The 15532-nt window shown below is 42.2% G+C and overlaps 1 protein-coding gene across 1 annotated transcript in view; it reads right to left on the reverse strand.

Annotated features, from left to right (window-relative positions):
• Positions 1-309: 309 nt before the first annotated feature.
• The window catches only part of kdm5ba (lysine demethylase 5Ba), a 206015-nt gene continuing 190792 nt past the window's right edge, over positions 310-15532 (reverse strand). Inside the window, 3 exon segments of the mRNA XM_068056906.1 lie at positions 310-1110; positions 12995-13321; positions 14591-14811. Coding sequence (XP_067913007.1) covers positions 958-1110; positions 12995-13321; positions 14591-14811 — 701 coding nt within the window. The 3' untranslated portion in view covers positions 310-957.

Raw genomic sequence — 15532 nt, forward strand, 5'->3', positions numbered from 1 at the left:
TAAGGGACATCACTGGCAAGCTCAATACAATCATTGCCCAAGACCACACAGGTCCACTTCCAAGTAGGGGTTGCTGCAGAGCAACTATAGGAGTGATACTCCTCATGTACCATTTGCTCAGGGTTTCACCAGGATCTGAGCAGAGTGAAGAAATGAAGCCTCTATTTTTTCCTCTCAGTCACATAACCACTAACACTGCCATGGTTTCAGTCCATTTTATATCTAAATTTGGTGCAGAAATGACAACAGACTGTTGCTGGATTAGAAATTTTCAAGTGGTGCATTACAAATTGCAGCCTGAAAAGCTCATTCATAACCAAAAGTTTATTTCACAAAGGGGACTGCAACATTAGATACAAGCTACCAAAAAAAAAAGCCAAAGTACAGCATAGGCAGTAAGTTTACAGAACTCGGTCCATTATCTATCTCTAACTTTCCCGTGCCACTAGGAGCCTAAACACCTGCATTCTGTACAACAGCCAACACATTCGAGAAACTGTATCTGGCCCTTTAACTCACAAATCTGTTATTGCTGAGATAAATAAAACTAACCTACAAAACACAAGTCAGAATCTCTCTTTAAGATTAAGATGCTTGTACTGAACAGAGGGCCCCATAAAAAAGTCAATTTTTTGGTGTTTGCAGGTCCTTAATACCCAACGGGATTGGGTATGTATGCAGGCAAATCTCAAACTGAGGTATGGGAAATAGGCATCGTTCAAAGAGAGCCAATTGTCTCCATAATAGGTAGAAAACCCTGGGCGTAGCCAGCATCATACACTTTCACAACCACAGACAAAAAGTTCATACAAGAATGAGAAAATACAAAGGTGGAAAAGGTTGAGAGTCCTTGTAGATGATCCCATGAGTAGAGATATAGCACCATTTGTGGGTTGTAGAGATACCAAATCCACTGCTTTTAGTGGAACCTGTGATTCGCTAGCACGCTGCCAAAGGCTAGCCCTGGCCATTCTGCTTCCTGTTGCTCTGGTCTTTTACAGTACAGTTGACGCAGATATAGTCCTCCTTTTCCGCTGTTTCTGAGGATACACCCACACAGATCTGGTGGAACCACTGGTTGCAGCTGCCATCACACTGGACCCAGTCAACCTGCACAAAAGGGAGAAATTGTTTACTGGCATACCGTAATGCTGATCTACAAGAGAGATACAAGCATCCAATGCATCACTTCCTTAAATTCAGAAGCCAGACGGCAAACCACACGCTAAACTGCAGTCTCTTGTCTGCACATTTTTTATTTTCCCTATCACAATGTCCTGCACTTTGTCTTGCCAAAGGATGCCAGTGGACGAGATGCCTTTAGAGTCGCCAACTGATTCCTGAACTGTTGTCCTCTTCATCCCCACCCTACCATTTTTCAACACCCATTTAATTTAACTATAAACCAATGATAAATGGTGTAACACAGCAGCCTGGGATCACACTGTAAATGAAAGGCTTGCAGGCAGAGTGGCTGTGGGTCCCACTGTGGACAACAAACAGAAAAAACATTAACCAACCCAGCAACCACTCTTGTGCACATTTTGGTCATTATTTTTTCTCTAATTTCTAAAAACTATCAAATTCAAGCTAAATAAAAGCTTGCCCTGTTCTTCTGTACATTTCTGATGCACATGGTATAGTTTAATCCTGTGTGTGTGCCATTTAATAACAGAACAAGTGCTTTGTAATGGCTTCCTATTTTAAAAATTGTACATTCTATGGGATATTTTCCGGCACTTTGTTCAAATCTCAATGGTTCAGAGACTGCTTCATCCAAAGTGTTACCCAGGGTATGCTGCACTAGTCTGAGCTAAGTAACCAATTTTGCACAGACAGATTGCATGGAGTTTTCAATGGCAGATTTATACATAAGTGTCATGCTAGGCCCCCACCTGTCAAGAGTGAGGCACATTAATTTTGTCATGAACATTGATTTTAAACGGTTACTGGAGCGAGGAAATGACTTGTTAAACATATCAGCTGTGGCTGGAAAAGACATTTGCGTATTAACAGACGGTGCTTGTGTAGACAAAGGACCATTCTCTGACACATTCAACCCACACTGGATGTTGATCACTGGACAGTGAGCGGGTGGAGAAGTACATTCCAGGGCCTGCTGGGGTGATGCAATCCACGGGGGCCAGGACTGGTTGGACCAGCTGGTCACATGGCTAACTGGCTGTTCCAGGGGTCTTTTGAACCAGCTACAGTGTGTTTGAATTCAGAGAAAGACTGTTTACCCCTGGACTGAGAAGATCTCTCCTGTTTGCTCCCATCGCTTTCTCACAAGCCTCTGAATCCACAGAGAACAGATGAACCACAAGAGAGAAAAGTCTCCTACAGCGAACAAGGTTTAAGAAGAATACTGAGCCCCAACGAAAAGCAAGATCTACGTACAATCAAGGACTCTACAGTGAGCTCGAAGAACCATAACAAAAATTCTTCAGATATTACCTCAAAACTTTTCCACTTTATTTTTTCTTCTGCTCTTTTCTGTCTCTATCTGCATACGTGGGTGCGTCGTGTATCCGTAGGCGTTAACCAAATTCGAGCTTAAGTTTAATAAATTGCAACCTTTCTTCTTTAAACCTAAGAAAACCTGTTTGTGCTGGTTTCCTTGCCTTATAATCGGTAAGCAGTGAACAAGAATTCACCAAGGGGAGCTAAAAACATGGTATGTTTAAAATTAAACCCGATTACAGCAAGACCAGGTGAAGGCGGAGAGGGACCCCTAGACCCCTTTCTCACCTGGTCGTAACATAAGTAATTTATCTGTGCACACTCAGACATGGAAAATATAACCAAATAAAATCACATTCACATTTCCTATATATGGTAGTTAAAATGGCTAGAACAGAGCAGGGTGAAAGAATGCAGAGGTGAACATGGAATAACTGAACCTTCAATCTCCTGTCCAGTAGTGAGATTTGCAGTACGAAATTCAGTGCTTATTGTTGCAATTAGTCTTGATTTCTGCAGATATAGAACTGCAAAGGTTTACTGCACAGGTGGCCATTTGGCTCACCGTATCTGTGCCAACTCGGTCAGAGCAAAGCAAAACTAATCCCACTCTCCCCATAGTCCCATATCTTCCTGTACTTCAAATATTTACCCACATTTTCTTTAAAATATGCAAGTGTCTAGTGAGCTGGGGATAGAAAGAGCTGGGAATAAAGCAGTGACTTTAAAAACTTGAATTGGACAAGAGTGAAAATTAGGTGCAAAGGGGGAAGTTGGTACTAAGGACCAAAAGTGAAATGTTTAATTATTTGCTCTTCCATCAACACATAAGTACATAGTAGAGGGCATGTTGCCTAAGGTAGGGGATGTCCTGAAATGTCTGGAAAGGACCATGGAAAGAAAACAACCACGTCAGAACCAATGACAGAGAAAGAAATAGAGAAGAGGTGTAGCTGAGGGAATATCAGGAGTTAGGTGCCGAATTAAATAGCAGGACCACAAGAGTGGCTATCTCCAGATTATTACCTGAGCCATGTGCTAATTTACATAGGGATTAACAGATCAAGAAAATAAATACATGACTAAGATTCCATTTCATGGGACACTGGCACCAATACGGGGACAGGAAGATGTTGTACTCCTGAAACGAGCTGCACCTGAACAGGTTAAACCAAGATTTTTAGCATAAAAGGATAAATAGGACTAAAGAAAGGACTTTAAAACAATAAGTGGGGTGGGGAGGTGGGCAGTGGGGAAGGGGTGCGACTGGAAATAACAACCACCGTAAAGTAAGAGAACGGGATAAGAATGGTCAGAGTACAAAGAAATAAAAATAAATACTCCAGGAGCAAAAAAGGTAATAGGAAGTAATAAATTACCTGTTAAAATAAAGGAGCGTTGACAAATAAAAATATATTTAACAGGTTTGCGGCTGCCTGCAACGAATTTGGCCAAACCAACAGCCTCAAGAAAACGAACATCATGGGACAGGACGTCAGAAATGCTCCATCCATCAATATCGGCGACCACGTTCTGGAAGTGGTTCAAGAGTTCACCTACCTAGGCTCAACTGTCACCAGTAACCTGTCTCTCGATGCAGAAATCAACAAGCGCATGGGAAAGGCTTCCACTGCTATGTCCAGATTGGCCAAGAGAGTGTGGGAAAATGGCGCACTGACACGGAACACAAAAGTCCGAGCGCATCAAGCCTGTGTCCTCAGTACCTTGCTCTACGGCAGCGAGGCCTGGACAACGTATGTCAGCCAAGAGCGACGTCTCAATTCATTCCACCTTCGCTGCCTCCGGAGAATCCTTGGCATCAGGTGGCAGGACCGTATCTCCAACACAGAAGTCTTCGAGGCGGCCAACATCCCCAGCTTATACACACTACTGAGTCAGCGGCGCTTGAGATGGCTTGGCCATGTGAGCCGCATGGAAGATGGCAGGATCCCCAAGGACACATTGTACAGCGAGCTCGCCACTGGTATCAGACCCACCGGCCGTCTATGTCTCCGCTTTAAAGACGTCTGCAAACGCGACATGAAGTCCTGTGACACTGATCACAAGTTGTGGGAGTCAGTTGCCAGTGATCACCAGAGCTGGCGGGCAGCCATAAAGGCGGGGCTAAAGTGTGGCGCGTTGAAGAGACTTAGCAGTTGGCAGGAAAAAAGACAGAAACGCAAGGGGAGAGCCAACTGTGTAACAGCCCTGACAACCAATTTTATCTGCAGCACCTGTGGAAGATTCCATCACTCTGGAACTGGCCTTGAGAGCCACTCCAGGCACTGCTCCACAAACCACTGACTACCTCCAGGCGCTTACCCATTGTCTCTCGAGACAAGGAGACCAAAGAAGATGATGTTAGACTCACCGGCCTGTAATTACCGGCTTTATCCATGCTACCCTTCTTGAATAATGGTACCACATTCACTGTCCTCCAATCCTCTGGTACCTCTTCTGTGGCCAGAGAGGATTTCAAAATTTGTATCAGAGCCACTGCCCTTGCCTCACATAACAGCCTGGGATACATCACATCTGGGCGTGGAGACTTATCCACTTTTAAGCCCGCCATGACAGCTAATACCGTCTCCCTTTCAATGCTAATATGTTCAAGTATATCACAACCCCTCTCCCTGATCGTACTCCTACATCGCCCTTCTCCATAGTGAACACAGATGAAAAGAAATCATTTAAAACCTCACCTATGTCCACCAGCTCCAGACACAGATTGCCACTTTGGTCCCTAATGGGCCCTATTCTTTCCCTGGTTATCCTCTTGCCCTTAATATACTTAAATAACGTCTTAGGATTTTCCTTTACCTTGCCCGCCAGTGTTTTTTCATGTCCCCTCTTCGCTCTCCTAATTACATTTTTAAGTACCCCCGACACTTTCTATACTCCTCTAGTGCCTCCATTGTTTTCAGCGCTCTGAATCTGCCATAAGCCTCCTTTTTTTTCTTGATCCAATCCTCTATATCCCTTGACATCCAGGGCTCCCTGGACTTGTTGGTCCTACCCTTCACCTTAATGGGTACATGTTGGCTCTGAACTCTCACTATTTCCTCTTTGAATGACTCCCACTGGTCTGATGTTTACTTTCTTACAAGTAGCTGCTCCCAGTCCACTTTGGCCAGATCCTGTTATATCTTATTGAAATCGGCCTTCCCCCAATTCAGTACCTTTATTTCTGGTCAGTCTTTGTCCTTTTCCATAACTACCTTAAATCCTAGAGTTATGGTCACTATCCCTGAAATGCTCCCCCCACTGACACTTCTACCACTTGTTGGCTTCATTCCCTATGATTAGGTCCAGTACCGCCCCTTCTCTTGTAGGACTTTCTACGTACTGGCTCAAAAAGTTCTCCTGTATGCATTTTAAGAGTTCTGCCCCCTTTTAAGCCTTTTGCACTATTTTTTAATTTTTATTTTTCGGGATACAGCACTGAAACAGGCCCTTCGGCCCACCGAGTCTGTGACAACCATCAACCACCCATTTATACTAACCCTACATTAATCCCATATTCCTACCACATCCCCACCTTCCCTCAATTCCCCTACCTACACTAGGGGCAATTTACAATGGCCAATTTACCTATCAACCTGCAAGTCTTTGGCTGTGGGAGGAAACCGGAGCACCCAGCGAAAACCCACACGGTCACAGGGAGAACCTGCAAACTCCGCACAGGCGGCACCCAGAATCGAACCCGGGTCGCTGGAGCTGAGAGGCTGCGGTGCTAACCACTGCGCCACTGTGCTGCCCACTAAGGCTCTCCCAATTGATATTGGGGAGGTTGAAATCCCCTACTATTATTACCCTATTATTTTTACACCTCAGATTTGCCTACATATCTGCTCCTCTATCTCTCCCTGACTGTTTGGAGGCCTGTAGTACACTCCCAGCCAAGTGATCGCCCCATTTTTGTTTTTATGTTCTACCCATATGGCCTCATTTGAGGAACCTTCTAACTTATCATCCCTCCTTACTGCAGTAATTGACTCCTTGAGCAACAGTGCAATGCCACCACCTCTTTCACCCCCCTCCCCTATCACGCCTGAAGATTCTTACCATACACACGATGCACAGCAGCAACTCACCAAGGTTTCTTCGACAGCATCTTTCAAACCTGTGACCACTTCCACGTAGAAGAACAAGGACAACAGTCGTGTGGGAATGCTCCATCTGCAAGTTACCCCCCAAGTCACACATGATCCTGACTAGGAACTATATCACCATTCTTTCACCGTCACTGGGTCAACATCTTGGAACTCCCTTCCTAACAGCACTGTGGGTGTACCTACAACATGGCCTGCAGCAGTTCAAGGTGGCGGCACACCACCACCTTAAGGGAAACTGGGAATGGGCAATAAATGCTGGCCTTGCCAGTGATACATCCGATAAATTTGCGAGAATGTTGCCAGGACTGGAAAAATGCAGCCTGAGGAAAGATTGGATAGGCTGGGCTTGTTCTCCTTGGAACAGAGAAGTCTGAGGGGAGATCTGATTGAAATGTACAAAATTCTGAGGGGCCTGGATAGAGTGGAGGTGAAGGGTCTATTCACCTAAGCAGAGAGGTCAGTGACAAGGGGGCTTAGATTTAAAATGCTTGGTAGAAAAATTATAGGGGAGATGAGGAAGAAATGTTGCACCCAGAGGATGGTGATGGTCTGGAACTCACTGCCTGAAAGGGTAGTTGAGGCAGAAACCCTCAACCCATTCAAAAGGATTCTGGATATGCACCTCAAGTGCTGTAAACAGCAGGGCTATGGACCAAATGCTGAAAGGTGGGATTAGAATAGGTGGATCGTTTTTCGGCCGGAACAGACACGATGGGCCAAGTTCTTTCAGTACCGTAAACATTTTTTGATTCTATGATAAACAATTATTTTTTTTTTTAAATGGTCATAGGGCATTAGTGGCATCAGGGAAAAATAGAAATAAATTCAAGCTAAAGGCACTACATCTGAATGCATGTAGCATTCTCAACAAAGTAGACGATTAATAGCACAGATAGAAATCAATGGGTTTGATTTAATAGCCATTATGGAGATGTGATTGTAGAGTGACCAAGGTTGGGAACTAAGTACCCCAGGATACATGATCTTTAGAAGAGAAGAGCAAAATGGGAAAGGAGGAGGGTTGTCCTGACAATAAAGGATGGGATAAAGATAAAGAGAAAATGAATCTTAGCTCAGAAAATCAACATGTAGTATCAGTTTGGTTGGAGCTAAGAAACAATAATGGGCAGAAAACATTGGTGAGAGTAGTTTGTAGGGGCCCTAACAGTAGTTGTAGCATATTATGTCAGGAAATTAGACGAGCACGTAACAAGGATAATAGAGTAATGATAGGGGACTTTAACATTCATACAGACTGGGCAAACCAAATTTGCAGTCATAGTGTGGGGGCGGGGGCGACTTCATGGAATGCGTGCAAGATAGTTTTCTAGAACAGTATATCGAGGAACCAACTGTAGAACAGGATTTTACATGTAGTTCTGTGCAATGAGACAGGGTTAATTAATAATCTTGAAGTAAAGGAGCCTCTGGGGAAGTTTGATCATAATATAATGAATTTTATATAGAGTTTGGGAGTGATATAGTGAAGTTCAAAGCTAGGGTCTTGTATCTTAAAGCAAATTATGTAGGTACAAGGGGCGTTTGCATTATATATTCCCTTAAGGAATAAAAACCTCGCAGGAAAAGTGATCCAAAGATGGCTAATAACAGAAGTCAAAAATAGTATTACATTAAAGGAAGGAGCTTATAATAATGTTGCCAAAGATAGTAGGCCTGAGGAATTAAAATTGAGCAAAGGAAGTATGATATGAGAGTAAGCTAGAAACAGAAAAATCAAAATTGTGAAAAGAGTTTGTAAGTATGCAAACAAGGAAGAGATTACCAAGAATAAATGTAGTCAGAGATAGGAAAAATTATAATGGGGAATAAGGAAATGGCAGAGACATTAAACAAATACTTCATAACTGCCTACATGGTAAAAGACAAAACAAACATTCTGAAAGTAATGAGGAGCCAAGAGTCTAGTGAAAATGAATGACTTAAGAATATTAGTATTAATAAGGAAATAGTACTGGAGAAATTAATGGGATTGAAAACCAACAATTCCCTGGAGCTGAAGCCCCAGAACCTAGGGTTTTAAAAGTGGTGGCTACAGAGATATTGGATTTGCTTTGATTTAGCTCCCTAAACTTTGGAACAGCCCCTGTGGATCGGAAGGTAGCAAAGGTAACCCAGCTATTTAAGAAAGGAGGGAGAGACAATATAGGAAACTATAGGCTAGTTAGACTGACATCAGTAGTAGGGAAAATGCTAGAATCTATTATTAGGGACGTGACAGGGCAAACTTAGAAAAGCATAATAGGCTTGGGCAGAGACAACACAGATTTATGAAAGGGAAATAGTATTTGACAAAATCTGTTGAGTTTTTTTTGAGGATGTAACTACGAGCGTGGATAAACATTAACCAGTGGATATAGTATATTCAGATTTTCAAAAAGCATCCGTTAACCTACCACTCAAGAATGTATCACACAAAATTAGGGCTCAAGGGATTCAAGATAATATGGATTGAGGATTGCTTAACAAAGCGAAAACAGAGTGGGAGTAAAAGGATCATTTTTTAGGTTGGCAGGCTGTACCTAGTGGGGGTATTGCAAGGATCAGTACTTGGGTCTCAGCTACTTACAATTCATATCAATGACTCAGATGAGAAGACCAAGTTTGATTAAGGAAGTCTGAACAATGCACTTCGAAAAATCATAGAACAATCAGACAGTCAACATGGTTTACAAAAGGGAAATTGAGTTTGATGAATTTATTAAGGGTTTTTTTGAAGATCTAACTAGGAGGGTAGATAAAAGGGGAGCAGATAGATGTAGTATACTTGGAGATCCTCTCCAAGCCACACATCATCAGGACTTCACTGTGGGTGTACCTGCACCACACAAACTGCAGCATTTCAAGGAGGTAGCTCCCCACCACCAAGGGCATTTAGGGATGTACAACAAATGTTAGCCTTGACAGCAACACTCACATCCTAAAAAAATTCCAAAAGGCATTTGATAAAGCGCCACATAAAAGGTTAACATGCAAGATAAGGGCTTATGGAGTTAGGGGTAATAACACGGACGGAAGATTGGTTAACAGGCAGGAAGCAGAAAGTAGGGATAAATGGGGCATTTTCAAGTTGTCAGGCTGTAACTAGTGGGGTGCTGCCAGGGTTAGTGCTGGGGTTTCAGCTATTGACAATCTAGACTTAGACGAAGAGACCAAGAGTAATGTATCCCAAGTTTGCTGATACTAAGCCAGGTGGGAATATAAGCAAAGAGGCTGCAAAGAGAAATAGACAAGTGAGTGGCAACAAAGTGGTTGATGGAGTGTAGGGGAGTGTGAGGTTATTCACTTTGGTAGTAAGAATAGAAAAACAGAATTTTTTTTAAAAAAAAAGACATACAACTTCTAAATATTGATGCTCATAGAGACTTGGGTGTACTTGTACAAGGAACACAAAAAGTTGGTCTGCAGGTACAGCAGCAATCATGAAGGCAAATGGCATGCAGGCCTTTATTGCATGGGGATTGGGGTAGAAGAACAAAGAAGTCTTGCTATAATTGTATAGGGCTTTGGTGAGACCACACCTGGAGTACTGTGTACAGTTTTTGGTTTCCATATCTAAGGAAGGATATACTTGCCTTGGAGGCACTTCAGCAAAGGTTCACTGGATTGGTTCCTGGAGGAGAGGGTTATCCTATGATGAAAGGCTGAGTAAACTGGGCCTATACTCTCTGGAGTTTAGAAGAATGAGAGGTGATCTCATTGAAACATACAAGATTCTGAAAGGGCTTGACAGGGTAGACACAGAGGTTGTGTCCCTGGCTGGGGAATCTAAAACACAGTCTCAGAAGACAGGGTGGATCATTTAGGACTGAGGTGAGGAGAAATATCTTCACTCAGAATGTTGTGAACTTTGGAATTGTCTACCCCAGTGAGTTGTGGATGCTCCATCGTTGAATATATTCAAAGCTCAAATCAATAGATATTTGGTCTGTCATGGAATCTTGGGATATGGGGTGCAGGTGGGAAAGTGGAATCAAGGCAGAAGATCAGCCATGATCATATTGAATGGCAGAGCAGGCTTGAGGAGCTGTATGGTATACTCCTGCTCCTATTTCTTATGCTCTTACGTAATGTATCCAAGTTTATAAATGATATCAAGTTAGGTGGGAAAGTAAGCTGTGAGGACAACGCAAAGAGGCTGCAAAAGAATTTATACAGGTTAAATGAGTGAGCAAGAACATTGCAAATGGAAGATGTGGAGAAATGTTAAGTTATTCACTTTGGTAGGAAAAATAGAAAAGCAGAATTTTTTTTTTTAAATGGTGAGACTGGGAAACGTTGATGCTCAGAGGGATCCAAATGTCCTTGTACACGAGTCACCGAAAGTTAACATGTAGGTACAGCAAGCAATTAGGAAAGCAAATGGTATGTTAGCCTTTAATACAAAAGGGATTTTTTTTTTTAAAAAGAGATACAGCACTGAAACAGGCCCTTCGGCCCACCGAGTCTGTGCCGACCAACAACCGCCCATTTATACTAAGCCTACAGTAATCCCATATTCCCTACCACCTACCTACACTAAAATTTACAATGGCCAATTTACCTAACAACCTGCAAGTCTTTGGCTGTGGGAGGAAACCGGAGCATCCGGCGAAAACCGGATTGGAGTAAAAGAGTGAAGAAGTCTAACGGCATTGTATACAGCCTAGGTGAGACCATACCTAAAGTACTGTGTACAGTTTTCGTGTTTCTACTTTTTTTTTTAAAAATGTGATCCCACTATCCTGTGGGATAATGGCTACCCCAGTCAGATTGTGTTTTGTTGCGTATCGCGCATACTCACTAAGGCTGCCACTTTCGGACCTGAAAAGTGTGTAGTCTACCTCAAATTACCCTGGAAGGAGAAGATATCTCAAGCGTTAGAGCAACAGGTGAAGCTAGCCATTTCATACTGCTATTATGCAGTAGCAACAGAAGTGATATTTTCCACTAACTGGATGCTGCCATCAAGACAAAAAGACTTTCTGCCTACCACACAAATGAGTAATGTGGTATACAAATTCCAGTGCTGATGGGCTGTACGTCCCAATGACCAGTAGATCGTATCAAACAGTATGTCCCTTCAGTTATTCACAATAGGCAGAGTATTGACTGTACTAAACCAGCCTATACTCGCAAAACTCAGAACATAATGTCTACCGTTAGATGTAATTCCGTGAATTACACTAACAACCAATTTAAGAGAGTCAGTCAGGCTTGCAATGTAACTCACTTAAGCTTGCTAGAAGCTGCATATATTCTTATGCACGGGCCTGTCCTCTGCAGCCTGTTCAGGTGTTACACCCTTTTTGAATTAAACAAAATTCGGGGGACAATAGTTCCCTGTTGCATTCTCCATGGCAATGCCTCGACCAGAGTCGACTTGCCAACCAACCAGCTCCCTTTTCTCATGCAGTATAAATTGTTGCTCCCTTTTAAATTTGACATTCTTGCACCTATCCTGATCTGTCCTTGCCTATAGATCTCCTGGCAGTCGCAATGCAGTGGGTGGGGGTGTATAAATACAGAGATCAGGGAAACATGTAGCAGAAACAAAGTGGTAATAATGGGAGATTTTCATTTTCACAAACATAAAGGTAATGAATTTCTAGAAATATTTAGTATAGTTTTCTGCAACAGTTATGTTTTAGAACTGACAAGGGATATGGCCATATTAAATACAGTAACAAATCAGAATTCATTCACAATCTGACTACAAGGGAAACATTTTGTGAATAGTGACCAAAATATAATTTAATTTGATATTAAGTAAAGATGCAAGAGTCATAAATCAAGATTTTATATTTAATGCAAACTTTCCCAAGGTATGAGAAATAGTTTGAACACAACAAACTGAGCTGCTAACTGGTAAACCTACAGATCAACAGTGGCAAGTTTTTGGTACAATATGAAACTAATATCTCTAGAAGGCAAAGCTCTGCTTGCACAGTTAAGCAAGCATGGTCAATAAGTGAGATAAGAAAGAGTATCAGACTGAAAGCAGTATAAAAAGTAACAAAGGAATACAAATAAAGTAATAAGAGGGGCAAAAAGGGAGTACAAAATTGGGAGGCCGGCCAGGAGTGCATTGGAATTAGTCATGCTGAGGAACACAGGAAAAGGAGAAAAAAATAAAAGAATGAGATGACACTGAAGTTTGTCAATTTTAAACAAGTTTATGTCTTTGATGAGAGATGATGTCCAAGTTAAATGGCTTACAACTGAAAGTCCAATACATAGAATCTGCATGGGTTAGCTCTGCAGACTTCTCTTTGATACAATTTGGAGTGAATACAAATTTAAACTTTGCCCACTACACACTGTTCCTTATTTTGCTAAGCATAACATTCAGTAGTTTCTATGCATCTATTGTGCTGAACCAATAGAGTGAACAAAAATTGCAGGAAGTAAATACTGACCTCATCCCCCTCTGGCTGTTGGCAGCTTTCTGCAGGGCAGATTGCATCCTCATCTTCAGAGTCCTCTGGCTCAGAATATGGAGGCTCCATTATCACTGACAGTGCCTCATGAGGCTGAAGAAATTCAAAATACTTCTCTGCTTCTATTCTCACCAAGCTCAGATCTTTTGATTTTTCCTGGTTTAATTTGAGATTTCTCTTTTTGGGGTTGTTTAGTTTTTTCAATTTTTCTCTCTTTTCACCCAACGAACCATCTTTTTCAAGTCGTCTCTTCTTTTTCTCACAGTCTCCTTCTCTTTTCACTGGCTTTAAATAACAACCTTCAGCCTGAAACAGAACAGACAGCTCAATCTACTCAAATGGGCAGAGGAGGGCTTCCAGCTTGTTAGATCCTTTGTGATATTATTGTGCAGGTGTACCTGATTATCTGCGAGCTCTCCTGCCAATCTCTTAGTAAGTGTTCTTCCTGCTATTTATGTTAATCAAGTGATCTATCCAGTATTTAAGTTTCAAAGATTCCATTTTGTGGCTGTGCATGAATTCATCATCCAACAGGAGTGACATCAACATTGCTCTCAGGTTAAGGCTCATCATCTGACATGTCTGGAACTTCCCAGTGCAGAACCTTGTTAGCTGGGTAGGTTAAAAAGTATTCATTTATCAGAGGTCAGTTTCTACCTTGATGGGTCAGCAGAGAGGGAGCCAGTTGCTCTTTAAGTTCTACATCTCTGACTATTGGAGCCACCATTATGTTGTGTGTCCATATGCCATTTATACAAGGATGGTGGTAAAATACCAACACAACAGAAAATTGCAGCGCTCCCCTTGGTAAAGCAGCAATCCCTCAGTACTGCACTGAAGTATCAGCCTGAATTATGTGCTCAGGTCCATATTGTATGACAGTCAACTCCCTCACTCCCTGATGACAGACCAGGTAATTTGAAATCTAAGCTAGATAACTGCACTGCTCCAGGATATTAATATTAATGATATCTCTAGGGGTAGACCTGGCTCTCAGGGATGGGATTCCTCCTACTGAGCTTGAGAGAACCCTGCAAAGAAACTCCTCAATGGATTGGGTGGTCTCTCGCATTACACCGAAACATAATTTGGATGGGGTGCAGTGACTTCCCAATTCGGAGCCCTTCACAACCTATCCAGTCTTGACTGGGGGATGGGCGTGTGGGGTGGGGTGGAATCCCCCCAGTGGGGAGAATACATGCACTCTATCAAGCAAATGGAAATTCTGTGCATACCTTTCTGTAGTTTGGTTTGGACACTAAAGTATGGTGTTGACAAATGCAGAGCTGACCAAAAAGACAGGCAAAAACAAAAAAGACATCTACATCGTTAGATGAGATTTAGAATGCTCCCTGTACTTTCCATCATGATTGATGAAATATTTGAAATAGTAGTTCTTGTTGAGCTCATCTAATCTGAAAAAATGCCTACAGTATCTGATTACTTATTCATACACATTTGTCAAATACACTTCAAAACTTGTCTGCAATCTTAGAGGTATATTTTTGACAGTATTTACAGGCTGACTGCCCAAATACATTTATATTCTGATATTGGGTCTCTACAGTTACATACCTTGGCTGTAGAAGAACAGGTCTCTGCAAGACACTGCATGACCTCCACTGGTTCACAGTTCAGCAGTTCAGATTGTTGCTGGTGACCTTCTACTACCGGGTACTGAGCTGCCCACAGGATCTCGTAAATGTGCTGCATCTCAGGTAGTGAGACCTGCAGTAAAAGAGCCTCCATCATCAGTTCATCAAGTTGGGACCTCACATCATCAGACAGGCACAACCCTGCAAGAGTAGAAATTTGCAACAGTAAGTTTACTAACCAGTATTCAACAGCCCATGTGATCACGTTAAGTTCAGAGAAGGAAGTGTTTCCATATTAATTTTGTTTACTAAACTTTCCCTGTAAAGAAGAAACTCTCCCATTATAAAAAGACTTTCAGAGACAACAAATGAGCATGAGTAATTTGTGGCTGATATTACAGTTTAACACAAAATAAACTCAGCAACCTCAAGCACTGAATTTCTGATCTCCAATCAGGATGTGACAACTGGTGGGAGGGAGTTACCTTAAGAGATTCACTGCTGAGATTGATTTGGCTTTCATGAGGAATGACAGAGATGCAAGAGTGGAACAGAAGTTGAATAGTAAGTGGTAATGCAATCTACTCAAAATCCAGAACAATCCACATAAAACATGAATTTGGAACTGAAACTGTGTAGGCAGGTGTCAAGGCTTTTTGATAGGGGGATGTGTTCATTTCAAAGCTGAATTCAACATTTATTTGTATGGCATAATGGGTGTCTTGCTCTCCAGAGATATGAGAAGCCTCTCTTAATGCATTAGATATTGTCATTACAGATGAGGAAGACTATTCAGCCCATCTTAAACATCCACCAAGAAGCGCCCCACAGTTTCTGTCCCCAACTAGCCCAATGCAGCATTCAATTGTTAACTCAAAAGCTCCAGGGTTTTCCCTCCAAGATAGTCAGAAGTCTACTCCAT

This window comes from Heterodontus francisci, chromosome 25, assembly GCF_036365525.1.
Source record: "Heterodontus francisci isolate sHetFra1 chromosome 25, sHetFra1.hap1, whole genome shotgun sequence".
Classification (NCBI taxonomy): Eukaryota; Metazoa; Chordata; class Chondrichthyes; order Heterodontiformes; family Heterodontidae; genus Heterodontus; species Heterodontus francisci.